This window comes from Petaurus breviceps, unplaced genomic scaffold (genome assembly GCF_028583685.1).
Source record: "Petaurus breviceps papuanus isolate PSGF00001 unplaced genomic scaffold, PetGlider_PUasm1.0 108, whole genome shotgun sequence".
Classification (NCBI taxonomy): domain Eukaryota; kingdom Metazoa; phylum Chordata; class Mammalia; order Diprotodontia; family Petauridae; genus Petaurus; species Petaurus breviceps.
The window spans coordinates 1,659,703-1,687,512 of NW_027185593.1; the positions used below are offsets into that span (position 1 = coordinate 1,659,703).

Here is a 27,810-nt window from a genome sequence, read left to right on the forward strand (position 1 = left end):
TTTTTATTCCCAAGCATTTTTTTTATTGGTTACAAGAGGGGAGCTCCATCAGCCCCAGGAAGGAAGAGGGGTGGGGCACCGGCAAGTGGAAGACCAACAGAGGCCATCCAAAAAGTGAGGATGGAGGGGACAGCTAGCCCTGGAAGCTATTGAATTCCCGGGGGAAAACCGGGATGCCACAGAGCCGAAGCTCCACTTCCGGATCCCCTTGCTTCCAATCAGCCTTGCCCTCAACTTTGACTGCGGGAGTCAGTGAAACGCCGGAGGGGTCCCCCGATCGACCTTCACCACCTGCCCTTCCCATTCTTCCCCTCTCCCTTCTCTTTGCCTAGGACTGTGCTGGAATGGACCAAAGCACCAGCTAAGCCCTTCCACGTGGGGTGGAGGCTGGGGGCCCCTGAAGCAAGTTTTCTCCCTCTCACCCCTTCGGGTAGAGACCGATGCACAGAGAGGCAGGAGTCCCGAGGGTGGAGGGGCACGCAGAGAGGTGGCCAAGCGGTCGCCCTACGGCGGAGGGGCCGGCCCATTCCCTATCTGGGCCAGCTGTCCGCCACGTGGAGCCGCCGGAGGGGCTGGCAGGGCCGGGCCAGCCCCACTGTGGGGTACTGGTAACTCTTGGTGAAGTCGTCCCGCGATGGTGGGCGCTCCGATGAGGGCGCAGCCCCGGGGGACACGCGCTCCGACTTGATGCTGAGCGCCGGGGCCGGCGGAGAGCCTCCCGGGGCTGCTGGAGCCTCCTCGCCCGGACCCGGGGCGGAGCCGGGACGGGCGCTGCGAAGCCGAGAAAGAAGTGGGTGAGCCCTGGCCCGGGTCCCTGGGCAGACCTGAGCCGCAGGCATCTCCTCCCAGCCCCCGGGGCCTCTCCAGACACTTAAGGCTGGTAGGGGCCCGAGACTTCACCCAGTCGGATTCGCCCAGGGTCACGCAGGCCGCAGCATCTGGAGTCCGTGCATCTTCTCCTCCCTCTCCCACCCTGGGGAGCTAGGCAAGGCTAGGGGCGCCAGAGCCGACATTTGGGAAGCAGCCTTTTTCACCCCGACACAGAGCGTGGGGCAGAGGGCACTACCCGGCAGGGGGCAGCAGGCGCCCTGCAGAGGGAAGCCGGGGGTAGGTGGAGACCGGTAAAGCTCGGGTTACAGTGAAAAGGTCTTGGAGTGACAGATTAGTCTGGGGCTGAGGATGAGGTGTGGAAAGTGTAGGAAGATGAGATGGGCGATGGAGAGTTGCGGGGGCTGGGATACTTACCTAAGGTGTGACTGGGAGCTGGGGGATCTGTCCCCCTTTGGGGGCTGCCAGGGGACCAGGGCCATGGGCTGGAGGAGGCCCGGGTGAGGGGAGGGGTCTCCATGACCATACTCTGTAGGGAGTGGGGATAAAGTCAGCTGCAACTGTGTGTTCTAGGGGGAGACTCTGGACTGATGGAAGGAAGACAGGAGGAGGAAAGTAAGCCTGGGACAAAAAGGATTCCAATCCAAGCTCTAATCATGTCACTGGGAGTCCAAGGGCATGCAGGGATTCATTCCCCTCTCCCCCTTCCTTAGCATGGTTTAGACTCTTCCCTCCCTACCCCCACCCCTCCCCTTAGCTTTGGGTTAAGCCCCTGGTGAAACCTTTTTTTGACTTATAGTTCAGTAAATATATAAATTGACTGCTAAGTGTAGATGATTCTATGACCCAATCCCCAGGGCTGGAGCACAGCCTCTGAATGGGGCTCAGGGAGTGTGTGTGTGTGTGTGTGTGTGTGTGTGTGTGTGTGTGTGTGTGTGTGTGTGTGTGTGTGTGTGTGTGTGTGTGTGTGTGTTTAGGGAGGGTCTTACCTGCCTGGCTAGAGGAAAGGAAGGGAAAAGCCCCCAGTCCATGACCGGAGAGACCGCCATTGCCAGGGGCTGAGATGGGGCTAGGGCTCTGGAGGCTTCCGTAGAGAGTCCTCTGCAGGAAGAAGGGTGGTGGGACTGTCACATACCCATGTTTCTCCTATCATTCTGACCTGCCCCCATTCTTCCATAGCTCCCATTTCTCACTCACCGTGGCACTCAGGCTCGCCCGGGGCCCTGTCAGGTTACTAGGCAGGTCTGGCCTCCTTCCCTCAGCTGCCACATATAGAGGGGGAGGGGTCTTGTTGGCCAGTGCCCGAGGAAGGTTGCCTGGGGAGAAGAGTGGGGGCCCTAGACCTGCTGAGAGGAGAGAGGAAGACAGGAAGGAGGAGGAAGCACTATCTACCCTTCCATTCTCCCACCCTGAAAATCCTGAGAACCCCAGGCCTGTCCCCACAAGAACCCCATCACCTAATCTGCCTGCTCCTCGTGACTACTTCCTGCCCTGCCACTCTGCCCTTACTGGGGGGCCCACCCACCTTTGACTCTCACCTGGGGTCATCGGCCCTGGGGAACGGCCTGATGGGGGACCAGCCTTGGATGCAGCAGGACGGAAGGGGGATGGACGGCCCTGGCCAGGGGAGGCCTCACCTAGCCCGCATGGTTCAGGCCCAGACCCTGGAGGCGGCACTGCCCCATATGCCAGGTCAGGGCTAGGCAGAGCAGGTGTTGCTGACTGCAGGGCAAAGAGGAGGCAGGAATCACTCATCAAGTTTAAGATATAGGGTAAGAAGTATTAGTCCCATTTTACAGATAAGGAAATTGCAACTCTAAGGTATGGAATGACTTGCCCAAAGTCACATGGTGAGTAAGGGGGTAAAGCTGACATTTGAACACAATTTTCCAGATTCCATGCCAGTGTTCTTTTCCTCCTTACTCAGATGTGGGAAGTAGAGAGAAAGGAAATCTAGATATAATGAAGAGGAGGGTTTAGAGAGAGAGGAGAATCAGCTGTGGGAGAAGACACTCACATAACACCTGGGTCGAACCAGGGCTATATCAGCCCCATCACCCCCAAGACGCCGCAGCTTCTCCCCAGGCTCCACCAGCCCCTCATCCAGCTCCAGCTCCTGACTCTCTAGGCCAAGCCCCTTCCGCTTCAGTGTCTGGGGAGAGAAGAAATAATAGGATATGGATATCTCCCCACTGCTGGGGAGCTCCTGCCTCTCATCCCCTTCCAGTCTGGGGTTCTCCTGGGCTCAGGGTTTCATTAGATCCCATTTCCCCCCCTAAACGGTGTCCCTCATTGAGAAAATGGGTCTAGGAGCCTCAGGACTGAGGGGGAAGACACAGCTCCTTGTCCTAGGGTAGCCCCTAATCTGAGAAAGGATCCCTGGTCTGATGGGGAGAAAGCTGCAGCAGCCAAGGACCTGTCTTAGGGATAATCTTATGGATAATATAGTCTTATGGATAATACGTAGCCCAGATGAGTCCAAAACAATCACAGAACTAGAGCTCAGAGAGGGCTTTTAAACATAGAACACAGAATGTCAGAGCTGGGAGACCTTAGAACAGAGAATGTAGAATGTCAGATCTGGGAGAGATTGCAGACCTAAAATCACGGGAGGGACTTTAGAACAGACAAAGGCAAAGCTGAACCTGGAGTGGGGAGGAATCCTACATCCACACTGTCACAGTTTGGAGGGATCATAGCACACAGAATGTTGGGACTGAATGAGACCCGACAACCCAGAATGTTAGCTCCTTAGGATAAAGAAAGTCAGAATGGAAAGGACCCTCAGAGCACGGACTGTGGGGCCCAGCAGGGCTTGAAGGGCCAGTAGACACCTTCTATTTCTGCCTCCCAGGTCCCGAGGGGCAGGCGCTGAGTCACCTCGAGGATGTCCATGTTAGTGCGGCTCTCGTGGGGCTCACTGTATTCCGTATACTTGAGCAGCACCCGGTCCATATCTGTGCTGGCGTACTGAAACAGTCGGTTTGCACTGTTGAAGATGATAAGGGCTATCTCACAGTCGCATAGAACGCTCAGCTCATAGGCCTTCTTCATTAGCCCGAACTTCCTTTTGGTAAAGGTCACCTGGGTCCCAGATAAGGACATAGATAAGGCACAGATAAGGGGAGAGAGAGGAGGCAGGGGGAAGGTGCAGCATCCCTCCCCCTACCCCAGGCTCATACTTGGGTGACTCGTTTCACTTGCTCAATGGGGTCCATGGCTTGGATGCCTGGGCCCCTCCTTAGAACCTCTGGGCTTTGGAATGGGAGCCAAGTTATCTGGAAACCTCAAGGTCCCCCTAACTTTCTACAACTGGTTTTACTCTACCAGGGTTGGGAGGAAGGGCTTGTCACAGAGACTTTACCAGGGGATCTTAAAAGGCTAAGAAGGTTGTGGCAGCTCTTTTTGTGGTGGCTTAGAACTGGAAATCAAAGAGATGCCCATCAGTTGGGGAATGGCTGAACAAGCTGTGGTATATGATTGTAATGGAATATTATTGTGCTATAAGAAATGACAAACAGCATGATTTCAGAAAAACCTGGGAAGACTTCTGTGAACTGATACAAAGTGAAGTGAGCAGAATCAGAAGAACATTGTGTGCAGTAACAATAAAATTGTTCAATAAAGAGCTGTGAATGATTTAGCTATTTTCAGTGATACAATAATCCAAGCCAGTCCCAAAAGAATAATGATGAAGCATGCAATCCGCCTCCAGAGAAGGAACTGATATTGTTTGAATGCAGGCTGAAGCTTGCTATTTTTTTTTCTTTTGTTCTAGTATTATTGTACAATTGACCAATATGGGAATGTTTCACATATTGCAGATGTGGGATATCCTGCATCTGATTGCTTACCATCTCAGGGAGGAGGGTGGGGAGGGAGCAAGGAATAGAATTTGGAACTTAAAACTTCAAATAAAAATGTTTTAAAAAGTGAAAAATGAAAAAAAGAAAGTTGTACCACCCTCTCACATCTGCCCCTGACTCCCCCCAGCCCTTTAATCTCTCCCTCTGTGCTCCAGAGGCCCCATGACCTTGCCCTGGGTCTTAGTCTTGGCCCTGACATTAACTTGCTCTGAGACCATGGACAAATGACTCAGTTTCTCCAAACTTCAATTCTTTTTTCTTCTGAGTAAGTTGTCCTGGATCTCCTTAGAAAGGCCCTACACCTAAGGGCCGTTTTTGTGTCTCCTTGAGACACAGGTTTCTTTGAAATGCTGTATAGGTTCCGTCATTGCCCAGGGTGTTGGCCCAGAAGTCAGGAGACCTGGGCTCTAGTAACTTGCAGCATAGTCTTGGGAAAATCACTTCCCTTTTCTGCTCAGCATCCCTCCCTGTCTCCCTCCCAGGGCCAGTGTACAGTGAGCAAGCCCTCCCGGTAATGGGGAGGCTGAGAACTCCAGCCTCAGAGGAGGCCTTCCTTCCCTCCCTCCACTTTTGTACCTGACGGTTCCGTTGATCTAGAATTCTGGAGATCTGTATTTTTTTTCTTCCCATGGTGTGGACTGGGCACAAGCTGCAGAGGGAGAAAGAGAGGACTGGGTGAGCTGAAAACCTTTCAAACCATACACTATATGCAACGTGTTTTGTCCCCTGAGTAAAACTGAAAGGCATCTCCTTCTTTTTTCCTCTATTAAAAAAATGATATGACTTTTTATATTTAGGTTGTGTGTCCATTTAGAACGTATTTGGTGGTATATGGTATGAGGTGTTGGTCTAAACCCATTTCCAGGAGGAAAACTGACCTACCCAGGGTCCACTCCTGCTCCCAATTCTTCCACAGGTCCTTGTTATCTGCCTAGCAAGGCCATCCAAAAACTGCCTGTTTCTTACACACACACACACACACACACACACACACACACACACACCCCTACCTCCCTAACAGAAAAAAAAGGAACAAAGAGTTATCACTCAAGAAGGCTCTCAGAACATGGAACAGAATGTGAGAGGTGAGAAAGGTTCTCAAGCTCAAAGAATCCAACCCTTTTATTTTAATAGTGAAGTAGGCCTGTTCTCATGCTCAAGGCTTGCAGGTTTGGGCAGATGGCCATCTGCACATGAGTCTCGTATGTGCCGTATCCATACTAAACTGCATAAGGAAGGCCCAGAGCCCAGAATGGGCTCTTCTGCTGTCCTCTACCCTGGCCAGGCCTCATCTGGAATACTACGTTCAGCTCTGGGGGCCACATTTAGGAAGACCGTCGACAAACGAGCATGTTGGGGAAGGGGACAATCAGAAAGACAAAGGGACCTTGTTATAGGGTGACTGGTCAAAGGGACTAAAGATGCCTAGCAAGAAGAGAAAAGTGTGAAGAGGCAACTAGCCTTGGCCCTGGAAGGTTGAACTTAACAGACAGAAATTATATTCTGCTCATGGAGAGAATCAGGAAGACCCGAGTTCAAATCCGACCCCAGATACTTAGTAGCTGTGTGACCCTGGATAAGTCATTCAGCCCTCAGTTTGCCTTAGTTTTCGCATCTATAAAATGATCTGGGGAAGGAAATGACAGACCATGCCAGCCTCTTTGCCAAGAAAACCCTGAATGGGGTCACAGTCAGACACGACTGAACAGCAAATATTCTGCTCAATTGTTTAATGTCAGAGAAAAGAGTCCTAAAATTAGGACTGCCTGAATAGAGTGGACTGCCTTGGTAGATAAAGGCTGGGTGTTTATTTGGGGGGGACATGGGTCTGGATATTTCTGCTCAGGCTAGGACTGGATTTTGAGGCACCATCCAGATTGAGTTTTCTGAGTCTCTAGAAGTAATTTACCCAAGATTACACAGCCAATAAAATAGGGAAAAATTCCTTAGGATGTTTGGGTTGGAGGGCTGTTATATTTTGTACTTCCTCTCCCCCCAACTCCCACCCATGGAAGCTAAATCTATCCGGAAACAGAACCAGTACCAGCCACTGCAGTCGCTAAATGGAGTCCTTTGGTAGCGTGAGAGAAGCAGTGGGGGTGGGAGGAAAGGGCATGTCCTCACCAAGACTTAGCCAGTTTGGGAACCAGTTGGCTAGGGTAGGTCTGGGTATTTTGGGAAAGAAGAGCTGCCCCAGAAACTGATAGGATTTGTAGACCCTTCTGAATAGGAGAAATTCTGCATAAGAGGCCTTGAAGGGTGGGAAAGGGCTCCTGGGAAACATAGACCAAGGGGACTCCTTATCCCCTAGCATATCCCATCCACCTGTCATAGTCATAGAATACCAGAGTTGGGAAGGGCCTTTGGGGTCATCTAGTCCAAGCCCCCCTTATTTTAGAGATGAGAAAAGAAGCTCATAGACTTTTCTTAAGGTCACATAGGTATCCCAGAGTTGGAAGGGACCCAAGACCTTTTTGTAGAATGACCTCAGTCAGGGTAGTGAGCTGCCCATCACTGAAAATCTCTAAGTAGGGCATAAGTTTAGGACATGAACAAAGAGGTAAGTAGCAAAGCCGTGATTTGAACCTGGATCTCCCGTTCCCAAGACCAAGACTCTTCAAACTATGCCTGGGGAGCCAAGGGCCTGGAGGTGGGAGGGACAAGTCTGGAGCCCAGTCTCAATTCTGGGGCTGGTGCTAAATTTAACATCAGGGCTAATTTTAATTCTGGACGGAAACCGCAGTGTTCCCACGGCCCAGGGTTCGTCCCTCCACCCCCGCCTGGCCCCCAGGGGCGCCTGGTGACATGGGGAGCTGTGCCCCCTGCCTTCCCAAGGGAAAGTGCCAGTCTTGCTTCCCAGCTGGGCCCCTTCCTCCATGAGGGCCTATCACCCCCAGTCATGAAGAGGGGATCTAGGGCTACAAGCAGAAGACGGTTGCTGTCCATCCTTGTTTTCGAAGAGGATCAGTGTCAGCATGGGGCGATATGTTGACTTGCATGTGAATTAGATTTAAGAGAGGCAGAGTTGCACAGATTGTCAGCCAGCCTCAGTCTCTCCTCCAAAGTCACGGAAGTTCAGTGGCAGGACAAAAGTGAAGGTGATTGATGATGGCTCTGGATGCATTTTCACTTTCTGGGATGTTCAGGGAGACCTCGTAGCTCTGGGATGGGGGCTTGCCGAGCCCTTTTCAGGGCTGTTCATCTAATCTCAGAAGTGGAAGAGGGGGAGGTCATAGGGCAATCTGTTCAAACTGGATCTATCATCTCTTCCAAGAAATCATCCACAAGTGGTTAGTCAGCCTCTGGCTGACCAGCTCCCTACCTCCCCAGATAGACCAGCCCCCTTTAGGACAGCTCGAATTGTTAAGAGGGACAGAGTAGTACAATGGTTAGAACTCTGGAGTCAGAGGGCCCCCAGCTTGAATGCTGGCCCTGTTACTTCCTCAATGCCCTTGGGCAAATAGCTTCCCTTCTTATAGACCTCAATTTCCTCATGTGTAAAATGAGGGGGTGGCCTAGTTGGCCTGAATGGTCGCTTCCAGCTTTAGAGCTAACGCTGAAGTTTTTCCTCATGTTGAAATCTGCTGTCATTCCCTCCCATGGCCCTTGTCCTTTGTCCTGATCTCTGGGTCCAAGCAGAATACAAAGGCTTGGGCTGCCTTGATGTCCTCACCCCAGCTCCCCCAGCCTTAACTTCTCCAGGCTCCATATCCTGAGCTCCTTCCAGTGGCCAGTGAATGGCCTGGTCTTTAGTACCCTCACCAGCCTCCAGCTCCATAAGATCCAGGATGGTAGAGGCCTTTGGAGGTCACCTGTTCCATGCCCCTCACTTTACAGATATGAGGATACACAGGGGTGAGGTGACTCACACTAGGGCGGCCAGGATTTGGGGCCTGGTCTGACTCCAGGGTTCTTTCTAAACTAAACTTTCTAAATTAACTTTCTAAACTAAACTTTCTAAACTGCTGGTTCTCCAAGGGGGGAGAGGGAAGAAAAAGAGGAAAGGGACAATGGGGACTTCTGTTCCCTAGTCTTTTGGCTGCAATGGCACCACACTCCCTCACCCTAAAGTCCTGGCTGCTAGTGAAGGAGAAAATCAATGTCAAAGAGCCGTCATGTTCCAGGACCTCAGGCTCACAAGGGGAGGCCTGAGGATGGGACCCAATCTTGGAATCTTCTCTGCCTAAGTCTCTGGGCAAAGAAGGTGAGGCAAAGGGCCCTAGGTTGGACCTATTTCCCCTGACACCACCCTAGTACCCCACTAATACAGCACACACACACACACACACACCAGCCTTGGCATCCCAAAGGAAGCTTCAGGTCTTGAAACTCAGGGTTATTCTTTAATCTTCCACCACTCCAATCAGCAGAGATCTAGGTGGCACATTCACTGGCCCTAAAGCCAGGGAGACCAGAGTTCCAGTCTGGCCTCAGACAACTACTAGCATGTCACTTAGCCACTATCTGCCTCTGTTTTCTCATATGTAAAATGGGGATAATAATAGCACATCTCCCAGAATACTTCTGAGGATCAAATGGGATAATATTTGTAAGTGCTTTGCAAATCTTCAAGTTCCATATAAATGCTAATTGTTAATATGAAGAAGGAAAAAAGCATTTATTTAAGGCTAGCTGTGTGCCATATAAGAGGAAACATGGAGTCATGGACAGAGAAAGCTAGACTCAAAGTCAAGTCAGGAAAATCTGTCTAAATTCGGACTCTCCCATATCAGCGGGATGCCCCTGGGCATGTTATTCTTGGTGTTCTAGACTCCCAGCTACAGAGAAGGTGCTCACCCATATTGATAAACCACAATCTAATCCAGGGCTGGGGAACCTGCGGCCTTGAGGCCATATGTGGCCCTCTGGGTCCTCAAGTGCAGCCCTTTGATGGAATCCAAACTTCACAGAACAAATCCTTTTATTAAGGATTTATCTAAGGATTGCTTATTACTTTATTCCTAGGTGCCAGGCATGGGGGATGCAGAGACAAAAGCAAAAGTATGCCTGTCCTCAAGGACAGCATCTATATCTGCATCTATTTATGTATGGATCTAGTGTGTATAGACACACACACGTACATATAACATATACACAACATACACACATAATAGAGACATAAATAATATGTACAGACACATATATAATATACTATATTGTCTACTCTGGCTACATTGTAAGCTATGGTGTATATACACATATACATACAAAACAAATGCAAGAAAATTTGGGGAGGTCAGGAAAAGCTTCACGTGGAAAGAAATTCTGACTTCTAAGGGCTGGACGTGAGGAAAGGGAGCATCCTGGATATAAGGGACAGCCAATACAAAGGTACAGAGAAGGAAGAAGGAGTGTGTGTGTGTGTGTGTGTGTGTGTGTGTGTAAAACAGTTTGGTAGGACCATAGTATGCTCAAAGGGAAATAATGTGCAATAAGCCTGGAAAGGTAGGATGGGGCCAGGTTGTAAACTCATATTTGATGAGTAACGAGCCAATGGAGGTTATTGAGTAGGGGGGTGCCATGGTAGGAATTGTGATTAAACAAAATCACCTTGTCAGAAGGGTGGAGGATGGGTAGGAGTGGGAAGAAACTGGAGGTAGGTAGACCAATTAGAAGTCCATTGCCAAAGTCCAGGCAGGAGATGATGAGGGCCAGTATGTTTGTGACCGCATAAGTGAAGAGAAGGTAGAAATTGGAGTTAGAAATGACAGAATCTGGCAACCGACTGGATAAATGGGATGGGTGAGGTGAGAAGTTGCAAACCTGGGTAACTGAAAGGATGCCAAGGCCTTCTACAGGAATAGAGAAATTCAGAGGAGGAGTGAATTTGGGGAGAAAAGACCATGAATTGTGTTTGGACCAAGCAGAATTTGAGATATCTGTAAGTCATCCAATTCAAAATATCTAATAGGCAGTTGACGATGTGGTTACTCAAGAGGAAGACCAGAGCTGGATGTATAGATCTGAGTCAGCAACCTAATGATGATAATTAAACCCATGGGACCCCATGAGGTCACCAAGTAAGCATATAGAGAGAAGGGAGCCCAAGACAGAGTGTGGAGGCGTGACATGGATGGTGATCCAGCCCAGGAAATGGAGAAGTGGTCAGATAGCTAGAAGGACCAAGAGAGAGCAGTCACCTGGAAAGGAGAAAGTCCAGGAGGGAGTGGGCCAAGGTGCCAAATGTTTCAGAGTTATTAAGGACAAAGATGGAGAAAAGCCATCAGATTTCCCAGTTAAAGGATCACTGATAAATGTGGACAGAAGGGTTTCCATTGAGTGATGAGACTGGAAGCCGGATTGCAAGGCGATGGGGAAAGAGAGGAAGAGGAAATTGAGGCAATGAGTGGCTTTTTCCTGGGAGTTTGGCCATGAAAAAGAAGAAATGTGTAAGGGACGGCTTGAAGGGATAGTAGAATGAAGTTAGTGTTTATTCAGGACGGGGGAGGCTTGAGCATGGCTGAAGCCCTTGCTTGAAGGCGGGATCAGTGGCCTTCAAGGGCAGGCCATTCTACTTTGTGATGGTTCTAATTATTAGAAAAGATCTTCTTGCATTGACCCTAAATCGATCTCTCTACAATTTCTTCTCCTCATTCTGCCACGTGAGACCAAGCAGAAAGATTCCTCCCTCTTCCACATGGCAGGTCTTCAAATACTTGGATGGAACAGCAAGTGAAGCGATTGCCCCTTGTCCTGGAAGGTCATGAAGACCATGGCTCCTGGCTTTCAGTCTGGGACCCTTTCCATTATAACATACTATCTAATAGCCACTGGATTTGTTGAATGAATGCTTGTAGCTTCCTGCGTGCACCTCAGACTCATCATACCCTCTGACCAGAAATAATTCCATATGCAAATCAATAGAGTTAACCCTTTGAAGCTCCAGGTGTGACTGTGGGGGAATGTGGACCACAGGCCACAGGAGACCTATGCTTCTTTATAGACACAAATGCAAATCTGAGAGCCGGCCTCATGCAAACCCTTGGGTCACCTGGGTTTGGCAGGCTGTTGGCTCACAGACAGGGGCAGCTTTGGATCTGCTCTGGCCCTACATATGCCAGAGGGGACAGGGAGAGGGTGGGGGAGGGGAGTGTGAAGGCCCAGAAACTGAGATTCAGCAGGTGCCTAGGCCTCTCAAAGCTAAGGCTTCCACTTCTCTTCCCTCTCCCAACACAGGCCACAACCATCTGCTCTGATCTTTGGTAGAAGTTAGGGCCAAAGGCATGGTTATGTCATTGATCTCAAAGGTCAAGGCTAACAGTTATGGCCTGTTCTAGGGAAAGGAGGTAGCCTTATCTCTGAGGTGTTTAGGGAAAGGTCAAGTCTTAGTGAGAAGCTGATGGGCCTGGGTCCTAACTCCCATCCACTCCAAAGCCACTGCCTTGGGCTTCCACCATAGGGAGCCAGACCATTCCTGGACCAAAGGGAAGCCTGGATTTCTGTCTCTATTTTCCTATGGAATAGACCCCCTTCCCACTCCAATGAATCTTCTGTCCTCCTTAGGAGTCCTTTCTCCCTTCATCTCATCCTCATCTGCCCCAAGGAACTTATCCCCTGATAGAAGAAAGAATGCTAAATTTGGAGTTAGAGAAATTATATTCAAATCCTTGCTCCTACTCAGTGGGACCCTGGGCAGGTAATTGAATTTCCCTGGATCTCAATCTCCTCAAATCTAAAATTATGGAGTTGGACTAGCCAAATCCAGTGTCTCCCTCCATCTGATCCTGCCCTGGCTCTCTCAGAGATCTGTCGCAACAGGGCATAGATTCTGGAAGAACCAAATTCAAATCTCACCTCAGACACTTATTAAAGGCGTGACTGTAAACAAACCATTTCCCCTGTCTGGGCTTCCCTTTACTTATCTGAGCCTCTAAAATGTTCTTTCTACAATGAGTCAATGATCCGGTTAGCTTTTTCACTGAACCTGGCTCTCTTAAGAGGTTCCTTATTGCCCTCTTCCGCCATATTGAACTCCCTGACTCTGTCTTGGAGTCCTCTATCCAGTTAACCAGGCAATGATGCCCTTTTTCATTGCCCTCATTGACACCTATCACTTTGCGGTGGGCTGGCTCAGAGCCTCAGGGGGCTGTTTTCCTGCTTAGATGGAGCTGGGCTGGACCTCCCCTCCTTGTCTATCTGTCTGTCTGTCTGTCTGCCTTTGGGGGCCTGAGGGTCATGGAGTTAGAAATGGAAGAGACCTCAGAAGTCATCTAGTTCCTTCTCTTTAGTTTACCGTAAGGTCAGAGAAGGGAAAGAACTTGTCCAAAGTCCCAAGGCAGAGCCAGGATTAGAATCTTGGTCCTCTGACTCCAAATCAGGTATTTTTTCCGTTGTACAAGGTCACAACCTGCTTATGGGTCATTTTCCTTCCAAGAGAGAAAGCAAACTTCCTCTTTGTTGCCTAATTGGTACAGAGAGCAGGCCCTTGCCCTGGGGAAGCCTGGGCTGTTCCAAGCAGCTGAACCAGGAGTAGGAATGAAGGAGGGCTGGGGAAAGACCCCAGGGAAAGGGAATCAAAGGAAGATTAGGATGAGTTATTACTGATCACAGGCTATAGGATTCCCCCTTCTTGTAACTCTCCAAGGGTCTGGTGAAGTAGAAAACAAACAGAGAAAGTCCAGGCTTAAATATGGGTCTCTAGACACTTTCTCCTGTCCGATCTAAGGCATTTCCTCAAGTCTATGCCTTGGTTTCCCTAGGAGGTGGGGGGGGGATGTTATATAGAGAGGATCATTGAATCAGAGGTTTTTAGAACTGAAAAGAACCTTACAGGCTTCAAAGTAGTCTCACAGCCCATAGGGGTGAGGACCCTATAGGGAAACTGAGACCCCAGGTGGGAATGACTTGTCCAGCGACCCACAATCAATAAGCGTTGAAGCTGGCCACATATCCTTGAACCATATGGCTAAAGGCTGGAAGTTAAAGAGGGGGTCCTGGAGCAGAGCATTTCCAGGCCACCTGAGGGTGGATGCCTAGTCAGAGGCACAGTATGACTTTTACAAAGATCACTTCTTCTTACAAATGTAGAGCAGCGAGGGAAAGACCCCTGGGTTTGGAATCAGGAGCCCCAGGTTCCATTCCCATTGGTCGCTTACTAGCTGTGTGACCTAAGGCAATGACTTTCCCTCTCTGAGCCAGCATCTCAGGTTTGCTCATTTGTAAAAGGGGATTAGATGAGAAGAATCTCCAAGGACACACAGTTCGAGGCTTTCTGATCCTATCTCTGATCAGCATCACATGATTTTCGATAGCAACCATCTGTACCATCCCCTCCTTCTGCACCCCAAACGCCCTTTTCTCCATCTCATTCTAGGAGAAGTCTTTGGAAGACAGGGACAGGGAGAAGCAACCGCTGAAGGGAGGGGGGGCAGTCTCAAACAGCTGGGGTCCCTCCCCTCTTCAGGGAGCCCAGGAATGGCAGGGGAGGGGGGTCCCGCCCGGTGGCCCTTCCTGTCTCCTCTAATGAGCAGCTCAGGGATCGGCTGATGAAACTGGGGCATGGGTTGCATGAGGCAACCATGCAACCCTGATTCGCTGGTGTAGCAGCGGGGGAGGGGCTGCTTCCCCCCATCCCCTCAGCCAGGGCCCCCGGGGGGCCAGTCCTGAGCTTGCCCTCCCCTTACCAGCCTCCCCTAGAAGCCTCAGTCAATCTGTCTCTCACTTCTGCTTTTTTTTTCCCCTTCCACTCCTTCTCCATCACTATCATTCTACCTAGAGTTCACACTGTCTCCTGTTGTCTCCTCCCCCATTCTCGAACCCCCACTGAGTACCGGGAAGGGGGAGGAGGTGGCATTCAGTCCATACTTGAACTCAAACTCTAAGAGCTGTTCAGAGACAACATCTCTTCCAACCCATTAATTTTTGCTGATGAGGGAACTTAGACCCAGGAAAGTGAAATAACCTGTTTGACATCACCCAGGTAGTAAGTAATAGAGGCAGGATTTGAACTCAGGAACTTTGACTTCAAAGCTAGCATTTTTCCCACTGTATCACATGCATTTCCCTTGCCTCACCTTACCACAGTCTCTGTTGTAGCATCATTCCAAGAGGGGCACTTTAGGAACCCTATGGAACCTGAGATCTGGAACCCCATCACCTTTGAAAACCAAATGTCAGAGCTAAGAAGATCCTTAGAACATAGAACATCAGAGCTGAGAACATGGAATAGGAGACACCATAATGTACACAATGTTAGAGCTGGAAGAGCCCTTAGAATTTAGAATGCTATTTACCACATCTGTCCACTCTAGTCCCAAGTCCAGACCCTCACTGCCACCTCTCCCAGGCTCTAGAGACAGTCTCTCAACAAAGCTTCCTTCTGCTACTCCCTTCCCCCTCCAAGCTCACCCAATCTGGGATGCTGCCAGGTCCACTATTCTGAAGAAAAAATTGGGCACATCAGTCCTCTGCTGCAGACCCCTCGATACCTCCTTCTGTCTTCCTGAGCAAAGTTCAAACTCTTTCTCTTGGTATTTAAGAACGGACCACTCTCTTCTCAACACACCCTGTGCTCTGCCGTCTCCTTGGCTTTTCTCAGGCTTACCCAGTGCCTGGAACGCCCCCTCTCCCTGTCTGACAGCTGTCCTCCTAGCCTAGCACCTGAAAAGCTTCTTCCTATAACAAGGTTTTGTTGATGTCCCACACTAGGTACCTATCTCCTATCTCCCCCTTTGAATCTCAGACAGCACACTTGTCTTGTGCCTCTCTGATGCATTTATCCTGTAATAATGTGTATTCCTGGCATCCCTGTTTGTCTTACTACCTTCCAGATTGTGAGCTCCATGAGGGAACATCTAAAATGTGTAAGTCCAGCTTTAGTACAGTGCTTGACACATCGTAGGAGCTTAATAAACCTTTATTGATTGATTGATTAAACTTTGTCTGTTCCCTGGTGACCCTAGTCACCACTAGCACTGAGCCTAGTATACAGTAAGTACTTAATCAATCCTACAATCATAGACTTATAGTTGGAATGGATCTTAGTGACTATCTCACTTAACCTCCTTATGTTATAACTGAAAAAAACTGAAGCCCAGAGGAGCTCCATCATTTTACTAAGGTCACACAGGTAGTAACTGGTAGTAACTAGTTTGAACCCAGATCTCCTAACTCAAACTCAAATGTTCTTTTGCATTATACCGTGCATACCTCTTCTATGAAGGAGGTTCAGACACTGAACAGTGGGAGCTAAAAGGAAGGGAGGGTCATAGCCAGCTGGAGGGGACAGGGAAGGCTTTTGGGGAGAGGTTTCCTCTGAGTGGGGCCTCCAAGGGTGGGGTAGGGCAAAACTAGGTGGATGGGAAAGGAGGAGGACATTCTAAACAAGAGGAGAGTGTGAACAAGGGAACAGGGGTTGGATGACCTTGATGGAGATCAGTGGAGATAAGGCTAGAAACAGAGACCAGGGCCAGATCATGGAGGGCATTGAAGGCCAGCCTTAGGAATTAAGAGTTTCTGTTGAGGGCAACATGGTGACATTAATGGTACTTGACTCAGAAAAATGAGGTTCTTAGGAAGATGAACTTTTCTCGGACAAGTCCACCCTTCTCTACCTTCATATATTTCCCCTTACTCCCCCCTTCTTTTCCACCCACACTTCCCCAACCTCATGGTGACAGGTACTTCCCCCAGCCCTTGCCCTCATTTCCTGTCCAAAACTGGCCAGCAGCATGGGTCTTGGACTGGGGGAATTCCTAAAGCCCAATCATGGTTACACCTCTCTGTGTTTCCCCACCTTGGTTCATTCAGCCATTCACTCACCAACCCGTTCATTCATTCTATAACCATCAATTAAGCCCCCATTGTGCCCAAGTTCCTATGCCCCTCGATGAGGAGACACAAAGACGTCCCAAGACACAAACTTCACCCTCATGGAGTTTATAAACTGATGGGACAGGGATGAGACATGACCCCCAATAAGGCTGATACAAGGAAGATTTGGGGAGGCTTTGTGAAGAAGGTTGGTACTGGGATTTAACTGGCAGAAAATTCAGAAGGGGATCCATTCTGGGGTTGGGGGTGAACGACAGGAAAGAGCAAGGTTAAAACAGGGACCCCCAAAGAGCAGAACCAGCTTCACTGTAGAGCACAAGGAGGGGGCGGCACAAGACAGTGCTCCCTTTATCCAGTAGGTGGATTCCACTACATTGTGGAAGGCTCCAAGTTCAAGGTTAAGGAATTTGTACTTTGGTAGGCAGAGGGGAGCCACTGAAAATCCTTAAAAGCAGGGGAATGAGTGATCTAAGTTGGACATTAAGAAAATCACAGGCTTAGATTTAGAGCTGGAAAGGACCCCAGAGGTCATCTAGTCTAATTAATTCATTTTTCGGATGGGAAATTGAGGCCGACAGATGAAGGGACATTCCTAGAGTCACATAGCCATTCTATATTTGAGGGGGATTGGGACCCAGTTTCTCCTAACTCCAAGTTGGGAACTCCATCCACTAAGCCACACTGACTCTTGATGAAACCTCAGACAGCCTGGGCAGGACAGATTGGAGGGGGAGACAGTGGGTTTGTCCCTCCTAGGTTCCTTAGCCCCTGCCTCTTTGTACCATCTATCTGAATCAGCATCCTTGAGCTGGGGACAGGCAGGGTCTCAGCCCCACTTATCTTGCAGTACCTTAGAGAAGTCATGTAGGTGATTCCCCAGGTCGTTCCCATGATTAATGGGAGCCAATGAAAGGTACCAGGTAGGGATGGGCAATCAGGACCCAGTAGCTGAATGAGTAAACATAGAGCAAATGAATGCTTCCTCATCCCCTCCCAATTGCTGCTGAGCTGCAGGGGGCAAAGGGGGGGGGGTCATTTTGGCCCTTTAGGTGCTAAGGTTCTTTGATTCTGACTTAGCAGAATTCCAGCAGGGATGGGTGGACTGGTCCCACCAAAAGCAGCTGTTCTGTCTCAGGGAGGGTATGATGGGCACTCAAGCTTAAGTAGGAAAGGAGGAGAGGGAAAGTGGGCAAAGGGAGGGGGGAATGGCCACCAGATCGGGCAAAGGGAGGGGAGAATGACCACCAGATTGGCATTAGGTTCCTTTAGACATGTCCCCACTGTTCTCCGCACACATGCACCCAGCACTCTACCTGGAAACTAGCCTCTTAGAGTGGGCAGGGACTTGAGAGGTCATTCTGTTTCTCATATTACAGATAAGGAAACTGAGGCCAACATAGAGTAAGAGGAAGAACATGTGGAAAGATCAAAGATTTAGAGCTAAAAGTGACCTTAAGGGCCACTGAGTCCAATACCTTCATTTTATAGTTGAGAAAACTGAGGCCCAGGGGGCTAAGTGGCTTGCATAGGGTCACTAATTGTCCGAGGCAGGATCTGAGCCCTAATTTTCCTGACTCCAAGGTCACTGCCCTATCCCCTATGCCAAGTTGCCCTGGGAGGATGTCTGGGTATGAAGGTATGAATGAAGCATGGGCTGACCTGGGGCTGGGTAGAGGTAATGGGCTAGATGAGGTCTCACCAGTCAAGACAGCCTAGCCCCAGGGCAGGGGCATCAAAGCTGAGGGAATTCACTTGGATCAGGGGGACAAGGATTGGGGGTGGGGGCTAGTGGGGAGGGGGGAGGTTCCTGAAGGATATGGTTCTAGATGGGGAGAAGTGGGATGGAGAAGATAAATAGGAAGATGGCCCAGGTGGACTGGCTGGGTGGGATGTGAATGGTGCTGTAGGATGAGCAAAGGGGCCTCGTGTGAAACAGGCTGGAAAGGGTATCTTAGAGCCAGCCCAGGGCTGGCCTTGCATTGGACATTGCATCTTTTGCTGGAGGCGGTAGGTTTGGGTCAATATTGGCAGATTTGTGAAGGATGGGAAACAGAAGAGAAAGATGGGAGAAATGGGCATCAATGATGAGGCTATTCCAGTAGTCCAAAAGAAAGGGATAAAGGCCCAACTAAGAGTACTCGCCTGAGTGAATAGTAGGAAATGGATGCAAAAGATGTTGTCAAGGCAAAGGCCATGGGACTGATCAGATGTGGCAAATGAAGGCAAGGGAAGTGAAAAGCCAAAAATATCTCCAAGATGCTTGAGTCCAGGGCACTGGAAGGATGGATGTACTGTTAGCAGAGACAGGGAAGTCATGGGAAAGGCAAGCTCAGCAGAGAGCCAAGAGAGGAAGATGCTAAGGTCAGCTTTAGATGTGGAATTTGAGGTGCTGCTGGAGAGGATCTCAGCATCATAGACTCAGAGTTGGAAAAATTCATCCAGTCCAACCTCCTCACTTTACAGATGAGGAAACTGAGGCCCACGGAAGTGAAATGATTTACCTACAGTCAGTGACACAGGCTCCATCCAGCAGGCAGCATGGACTGGAGCACATGTCCCATGATCGAAAGTCCCTCCCAGCTCTGATATTTTGTTCTGAAAGATCTCTCTCTCTCTCTCTCTCTCTCTCTCTCTCTCTCTCTCTCTCTCTCCCTCTTCTCTTCCTCCTCTCTCTCTCTCTTTCTCCTCCTCCCCCCCCCCTTTTCTCTTCCAATGTGTAGGGTTGCCATCTTTGCCCATGGGCTCTGAGTAAGAGCCCTCCTACCCCCCTCATCCTCTCCTTTCTGAAGAAGACTCCTGTTACCAGAGGCCCCTCCTTCCACCTACACACCCACCCCTACCCCAAGGGCACAGCTACATTCACACTGATTGGCACATGTGTGTGTAGATTCACATTCGATGGACAGCACGAAGAGTAATATATTCCTATGTCTGAATCAGCCTCTCCGTCCCACTACACTCACAAACCTCTCCCCCAAAGCACATGCACTTCTGGGCACATCCAAGAATGATAAACGGCGCCCTCTCTCTTGTTTGGGAATATTTTTATGATTCTCTCACTTACAGGAAACTGCAGTGAGAAAGTCATAAAAGTATTCAAGTAAGAAGGTGCAATGGGTACCCAGGGCTCATCATGTGCGCACACGTGCGCCAGTGAGTGTGAGTGTGTGTGTGTGTGTGTGTGTGTGTGTGTTCTCGAGTGTGCTTGGGAGGGGAGAGATCCTTATGGGAACCTGCTAGAGAGTCAGGTATTACTGGATAGTGGGCTGATCTTAGTCAGGAAGACCCTTGTTTAATTCTTGCATATATTAGTGACGTAACCAAAGGAAGTCACTTAACTTGATTCAGTGCCCTCAGACAATTCTCTAAAACTGAGAGGGGGTGCTAATTTGCACCCATGGGGTGAGTTTCCACACTGGGAGCTCCACATACTGATAAAACCATAAGTTAAAAAGAAAAAGGAACCTAAAGACGACTGAACCATCCACCAGTCAGCTCCCCGGACCTGATGTACCTGAACTTGGCTTTGGCCAGGTGAATCAGTTATAGAAAACCGTTTGGGTCAAGCATCTCCCATCTCTTTGTTCTAGAGAAAGCTCCAGCAGGTGGCAGGAGAGAGGCCCAGTGGGGCCCCAGAAATTAATCCCTAGGCTGTCTCCTCCACCTTGCTACCCTAAGAAATTAACAGACCTGTTGGGGCTCTGGGTGGGGCCTCAGGGCTGATTAGCCACTGACTACCTCTTCTCAGCTGAAGGGAAACAGGGTCCCCACTGATGCTCCCCTATGTCTTTCCCCAACAGGAGATGGCCTTCCTTCCAGTCTCCAAACTTGGGGCTAGAGAGGGACCCCGAGAGTCAACATGTTCATCCCCCTGTTGCTGGTGCTGTTTTTGGTTTCTCCCCACCCTTCTCATTACTGCACTTCTCTCTCAGGACAAGGTGTGAGTTACAGTCATTTGATCAAAAAGTTCCCACTATATGCCAGTCAGTTTTTGAGGTGCCGGGCTTACAAAGACACAAATGAATCCATTTCTGACCTCATGGAGCTTATGTTCTATTGGGGTGGTACAAAAAACCCTTCCCTAGGAGTCAAGAGCCCTGGCTTCTAATCCAAAAACTAACACTGCCCTAGAGGAAGCCCCTTCCCTCAGTTTCCTCATTTGTAAAGTTGCCTTTGCAGAGTCAGCTAGACTCTGTAAAGTTGGACTAGACGATCCCTAAGGCCTCTGTCAGCTCTGATGTTCTATGATTTTCTAAACCGCCCCCCCCTATTTTCCCAGATAAATCAGGCTCCTCACTACCCTTGTGGAAAGAATACTCAGGAACTAGCTTCCCATCTTGGCTCTGCCACCAGGTGTGACTTTGGGCAAGTCACTTTCCTTCCGTGGGCCTCAGTTTCCTCATCTGTAAAATGAAGGGGTTGGAAGAGGTGAATCCCTTCTGGCCCTGAATCAATGATCCTATTATCACTGGCAACACCAGGTATGATCCCCTTCTCTCCAAATCTCTGCCCAACTTTCAGCACCCAGCTTAAGCCCCTCTTTATCCTGCAAGCCCCTTATGATCATTCCAACCCACAGTGTGGTCCCTCCTCCATTTCCTCATCTATAATATGAGGGGTCCTTCCAGCTCTAAGTTCCCTGGTCCAGGGTCCTCTGGCCTCCTGGAATCCTTCCAGTTCCCACCACATGCTTTAGCCCTTAATTATTCTCTTACAGATTCCTGCATATGACTCCTGTCTCCTACCCCCCCCCCCAAGCGGTGAGCTCTGTGGGGCAGGAACTGGCTCTTATCCTTAAGGGCTAGGTTCTCTGCCTTTCTTTGCCTTCGTACCCCATCATAGCCCACATTTCCATGACCGGTCAAGATTTACAACTTAGTTTCCTCTTGAGAGCCCTAGGACATCTTTAGTACAGGTATCATTATGACCATTTTACAGATGAAGACACCGAGGCTCACAGAGGTGAAATACTCACCGTTAATCACTGGCTAGTAAATGTTTGAACTGGATCTGTAGTACCCCTATGTGGTACCCCTGTTTCACTGCAAAGGCTCTTTCCTATGCACTACTTTATCCCATCTGTATAATGGAGTTGGTTGTAGGCAGAAAGAATCTCCCTTGACAGGAGTCTATAGGCTGTGACTATAGTTACAACCTTGGCCCTCACAGGCCTGTTCCAGTGACCTTGTAATGGAGGGTCACTCTATCAATCACAATATTCCTCCCAAGCACAGCATAGCCCCTTCTCCTGATGGAGACCTTGGGTGTCGATGAGGAGTGCCACCTTTCTTAATCTATTCTTATCGCAGTCCAGCATAATTTTGCAACCTGGACCAAGTCAAAGAACCATAGGATGTCAGAACTGGGAGGGCCCTTAGAACCCAGAATGTCAGAGCTTAGAAGGTCTTTAGAACACAAGACGTAAGATCTAGGAGGGCCCTTAGAACAGAGACTGTCAGTGCTGGGAGGGAACGTAGAACACAGAATGTCAGAGATGGGAGGGCCCTTGGAACAGAGTGTCAGCACTGAAAGGACCTCGAGGACCAAGATCATCTAAAATTGAATGTGTCTAAATTGGAAGACGTTCTCTTTTCCTCTAAACCTGTCCCTCTTCCAAACATTCCCATTCCTGCTGAGGGCAGCACTCTCCTCCCAATCTGTCAGGTTCAAAACCCTAGTTGTCCTGGCTTCTTCCCTCTCCCTTGCCCCTGCCCCCCCCCCCCCCCCCCTCCCCCCCACCATACCGATTAATTAATTTCCCCTTCCACAACACAACAGCTGTTGAGGCCGTACTTTTGTGGACCCTCCAGGCTGCTCCTCACCTCTCACCTGGGCCACTGCTTTGGCCCCCTAACTGGTCTCCACTGACCCTTTCTAACCCATCTTCTGCCTAGCTTCCAAGGACTGCTTCTGGCCATGTTTCTCCCCCTCTCAAGAGCCTTTAATGGTCATCTATTGTTTTTTAGGTCGAAATACAAACTCTCCAGCCTGGTATTTAAAGCTGTCCATACTCTGTCTTCAAATTGTCTTACTTCAATTCACTCTCTTTGATGTACTCCACGTTAAGCCAAGCTGGACCACTGGCTGTTTCCTGCACAAGACATTCCATCTGGCAAATGCCCTCCTCTGGGCATTTGCACAAGCTGGCCCCCATGCCTAGGATGCCCTTCCTCCTCATCTCATCCTCTCAGAATCCTTTTCTTCCTTCAAAGCTCAGTTCAGCTGCTACCTCCTCCATGAAGTGTCCTCTGATCCTTGACATCGTTGATGTTTGCTCTCCCTCCACAAATCACCTTATCTGCATGCACGGCTTTGGTAGAATGGAAGCCTCTTGAGAGCAGGGGCAGCAGAATTTTTGTCTTTGTATCCCCAGGTCCCAGCAAAGTACAACGCACACAGGAAGCCCTCAATAAATGGTTGATGAATCTAATCTAACACCTTCGTTTTATGATGCAGGCCAAGGTGGGGAAGAGACCCTGCCCATAGTCACAGCAGAGCCTTCACTAGACCTACTGACTCTTCTCATTACCCAACAGCAGTTGTCCACATCCAAGGAATGAATGCTTTTTCCTGAGAAGAGAGTCACTAGAAAACCCTGTGCCAGGGGGCTGGATTGGTCATGTCCCCTGTCCCCATCCCAACTGATACTCATTTCATGCCCTGGCCTAGCCACCCCTACTGGGTAACTCAGGAGAGAGGTCCCACCTGCTCCCCGGACAATTGAGGGGTAGAGCTGTTGGAAATAGGAGAGGTCCAGACTGACATAGTCACTGTCTTTGGTCTCTGAAGGGCCGTCAAGAGACAAAGAGATTAGAGGGGTTTTGCTTGACCCCAGTTTCTGGAACTGGGACTAAGGACAGTGGAGGCCAACTATAGATTCTAGTTCAATAGGAACAAAAGCTTCTTAAGAATTAGGGGTGTCGGGGCGGCTAGGTGGCACAGTGAATAGAGGACCGGCCCTGATATCAGGAGGACCTGAATTCAAAGCTGGTCTCAGACACTTAACACACACACACACACACACACACACACACACACACACACACACACTAGTTGTATGACCTTGGGCAAGTCACTTAACCCCAACTGTCCCTCCAAAAAGCAAAAAAAAAAAGAATTAGGGGTGCCCCAAAGTGTAATGGTGCCCACAGGAGATGATGGGCTCACATTAGGAGGCTGGATGCCCCCAAGTTCTGATGTTGCCGGGGGAAGGGGTATTCATGTGCAAACATTGGCCCAACTAGACGGCCCCTTCCAACTCTGAGATTTTCAAATTTAGGATTCTACACTCCCTCCATGCCCTACAGCTGCCACCCCCCACTTCCCCTGCTCCTTTCCACCATGAGACTGACCCTGGTGGCAGGAGGGCACAGCTTCCATCAGAGTTCCTCAGGACTCTGCCCATAAACTGGCATTAGATCCCTTGCCTTTTGGTTAGTGGCTGAGGCAAGTCCCCTCCTCTGCTTCTGCCCTAATGGGCTTTGGACCCCCGACCCCAGCCCACCTCAACTTTGTACTGTACAGGTCATCAAAGGTTATGAACCAATTACAGCCTCAATCACTGAGGATCCAGCTTGAAGGATCGCCAGCCTCTCCAATCATGCATCCTGGACTGAGTTCTGGCTTGACTGCCTCCGCCCTGGACCCTTATCATCTTCTGGACTCCTTCTAATAGGCACTAACCCTTTCATCAGTCACCCCCTTCCCAGTGACTGTCCCAAAGCCTCTTCCTACCACCATCTGGAATGGGGGTGGGGTGGGATGTTTCGTGTGGTGTCATATTTGGACCCACCCAGCTGCTTGCTAGTGTGGGGTTTTCCACTTTACAGCAACCCAGAGCTCACTTATCTCGGGAGGCCGCTGACCCTCTAGGGGCAAGCACCTTGGCCGTGGCTGAGAGATCCTCAGTCCTTTTCCGGTCTCTCCCACCCCCACGCCCCGCGCCCTGCCGAACCTGACAGTGCCTATATGTTCTCAGAGACACACTCAGACAGATTCGGACACCGGCACACACCAGTACACACACACACACACACACACACACACACACGCGCCCGCACACGCACACACACGAAACACACACACGAAACACACCTGCTCAGCGTTGCCCGGTCCGGAAACCCCCTGAGTTAAGACTCAGGGAATAGGGCTTCCCGGGGACGCGGGTCCGGTCTGGGGCCAGGGCTCAGAGGCAACGTCAAGGCTCCGAGAGCGCAGCGAAGTCTTGGGGCGATCCAGATTACGGGAGCGGAGCGGGCCACCGCCAGGTGCATTCATAGCAGGCTGCCTCTATTTGCATGGTCACACCCCCTCCAGGCGTAGATTGGGTTGGACCTCCGGGATTGATTTGCATAAGAGCTACTCCTCTGATTGGTGGTTGGTCAGCTCCAGGGTGGTTCGGGCGGAGTTCGGCCCTCCCACCGCCCACTCACTCTAAAGGGGCGGTGTTTGCGAAGTTGCTGCCCCGGGCCCTGGCCTCTGTCCCTGGGTGGATGCCGGCAGGACCCCAGGGCCCAGGGAACGGCTGGAGGCCAGAGCCCTGGCCTGGAAGAGGCCTCTCTGTGACTCTCAGGGCCGCAGAATTAGGGAGAACTTGAGGGTGGGAAAGGTGAAGCATGGTGGGTATCAGGCCTAGGAGTTAAGGGGGAGGTGGTTTAGGAATGGGCCCTGGAGATACGAAGGAAGTGGACTTGGAACTGTGGGACTGTGTTAACCCTTTAGACTCTAAAGGGAGAAAGGAATGGAAGTCATCAGGGTCTAAGCACCAACAGGGAACCTGGGTCCAACTTATGCTGAGGATGTCTTAGCTGGAAAGGAGGCTGACGGGATGGACTGGAGAAATCCCTGGCCTTGAAGTCAAAGGTCGGTGGCTTCAAAGCCAAGACAAGAATTTCTTAGCTTCGTGCCTCTCTGGGACTCAGTTTCCTTATCTGTAAAACAGACGAGAAGATACTGAACCAAGTCCCATTCAGTTGTAAATCCTATAAATGTCAGCGCTAGAAGGGACCAGTGCATGACTAGAAATGGAGGAATTTAGAGACCACCCTTTGTATGAATCTATTGTCTTAAGGATGAAGGAATTGAGACTGCTTCTGACAATGGCACTCTTATATGACCCCTTTTGAAAACCTCTCCCTACATTCAGTCACTGAGGAGTCATGGAAGACCTCCCTCCTCCTCCAACTCCAAGGCCATTTGGAATGAGGCAGGTCTTTCATCCCTTGTTGTGGGCATTCTGTCTCAGTCTCTCCTCCATCCCTTCTGCAAGATTTGCTGGGGCTCAGATCTGATCACATCCCACCCTATTCAGATACCTCAGAAGAATTCCCAGCTGCCTGTCCAATGAAGTCCAAACAGCCTGATATTCAAGGCTCTCCTCAATCTAACTCATCTGGGAAACATCCCTGGGCATTTCCTCAGTTCAAAGTCACCCTGGGTGTTCATTGTAACCAGATTTTACTTGGCTAGGGAGCAAGGACTCCTCTCTTTTACAAATATGCTTCCCACCCTCCTCTCCTCATCGGTTTATTCCTCCTTTCCCTTCCAAAAAGTCTGAAGAGACCTCATAGTGGGATTTCCAATCACCATTCCTCTATCCACCCCAAAGCTTCGATTACTCTCTAGGACTCCTCCCTCTCATTACTATACCCCTCCCCCCACCTTGTTGTAACTCACCTCTATTTTAAACACTAGCTTTACTGCTAATTCTGACCTGACAGCTAATCTTAAACACACCTCTGACTTCATCCCTAAAACCAGCCCTAAAACAACCCACACTGTTAAGGTTAACCTTTAAATCTTAATTTAATCTTTAATTTTCCTATAATTCTAACCCTAAAGCTAGTCACTAAACCTACCACTAACTTGATCTCCAACCTTAGCCCTTGAGCTAAACGTGACCCTTATCCTCATCTTAACCCTGGCCTTCACTTTCTTTATCACCTTAGCACTAACCATTGGATTAACCCTAATGCCTGCCAAAGCTCTGTCCTTATCCCTAAAACTAAATCTAGCTCTTCACCGAACACTTATTCAAATCCTGTTAACTCTATCAATAAAACTGAATCTTAATCCAAAAAATAATTTTAATCCTAAACCTAATCCATAACCCTTACTTTAAACTTAAATAAAATCCTAAAATAAATTGGAAAATTGACACAGAGCAAATACCATGTCCTAATGCTAATCTTTAGCTAAATCCCCAAATAGCCCTAGTCCTAGTGAGGTACCTCCCCACAAGAACTAGACCTAACCTAGTTCACTTTGAGGTGGAACTCACTGTTTCAGTAACAAATCAAAATTAACCTTAACTCTAACCTTGCTTCTACCCGAAGTCTTGACCTTAATCTTAACTGAAACCGTAAATAAAACTAACTACAAATGTAATTGCGGCTTCATACTGAATGTCCTCATCCTGCCTTTTATTTTGTGACCTTGGGCATGTCACTTCTCTAAGGAGCTTGATCTTTTCATCTGAAAATGAGAGAGTGGAATAAATTATTTCTAAGGTTTCTTCCATCTCTGACATTCTGGGCTCTAAGAGATCTTCTAGTTCTTCTAGAATTCTATGTTAAGAGATGAGAGTCACCTTAAAATATAGAATATCAAGGCTAAAATGAGACCTTTGAAACCATGAGTCCAACTTCTGCATTTTACAGATCAGGAAACTGAGGTCCAGAGAGGTTAAATTACTTAACCATTACTTAGTTACTTTATGACCTTAACTAAGGTCACAAAACTAGTTTATGACAATCAACACTCCAACCCAGTTTTCTTGTTGGTCTAATTTTTTTTCCTATACTGCCTTCCATTCGATCTTAATCTCAGTCTCAGATGAAACTACCAAACTAGGCCCAGTCCAATACCTCACTCTCTCCTCAATCTAGGTTCAAAATTTATGGGCTGTGTGACTCTTGGAGAATCACTTAACTTCTCTGAGGCTGTTTCCTCATCGGTAAAATTCATCTCTGGGATTCTTTAAGTAAATCATGACATCATCTTCAAACAGAGATGATTTTGCCTCTTCTTTACCTAAGTTCAGCCCCTCAATTTCCTTTTCTTGTCTTCTTGTTTTCACCAACATTCCTAGAACTCCATCTGTTTTTAACCTGCATTAACCAGAATCCTGGGTCTTCGGAGCTGGAAGGTAGATCATTAGTCAACCTCACCATCTGTGCAGGAATCCCCTTCATGGTTTCCCTGCTAACGGGTCCTTTAGCCTTTCACCGGACCTCTTCCAGTAATGGAGAGTGAGGTTGCCCTTAAGGCAGGTGGTCCAGCAGTGGCTGATAGCCCCCAGTCAGGGGAGCTGGACAAGGGATTCCTGCAGTGGTGTGATGACCTC

General features: G+C 49.3%; 1 protein-coding gene across 3 annotated transcripts; it reads right to left on the reverse strand.

Moving 5' to 3' along the window:
- Positions 1-24,784, reverse strand: MEF2B (myocyte enhancer factor 2B). Of its 3 annotated transcripts, none has more exons than XM_069079357.1 (9): positions 24,561-24,784; positions 5,271-5,343; positions 3,709-3,912; positions 2,846-2,980; positions 2,367-2,550; positions 2,026-2,171; positions 1,818-1,929; positions 1,246-1,357; positions 1-771 (listed from the first exon to the last, which is right to left on the reverse strand). In XM_069079357.1, exons 2-9 carry the CDS (start codon positions 5,322-5,324, stop codon positions 531-533), a joined length of 1,188 nt encoding a protein of 395 aa, XP_068935458.1. In that variant the 5' UTR covers positions 5,325-5,343; positions 24,561-24,784; the 3' UTR covers positions 1-530. The 3 variants fall into 3 exon arrangements, with proteins under 3 accessions (XP_068935458.1, XP_068935372.1, XP_068935546.1); XM_069079271.1 differs by having other exon boundaries at positions 2,026-2,174; positions 24,561-24,783; XM_069079445.1 differs by having other exon boundaries at positions 635-771; positions 1,246-1,415; positions 2,026-2,174; positions 24,561-24,783.
- Positions 24,785-27,810: the final 3,026 nt, after the last annotated feature.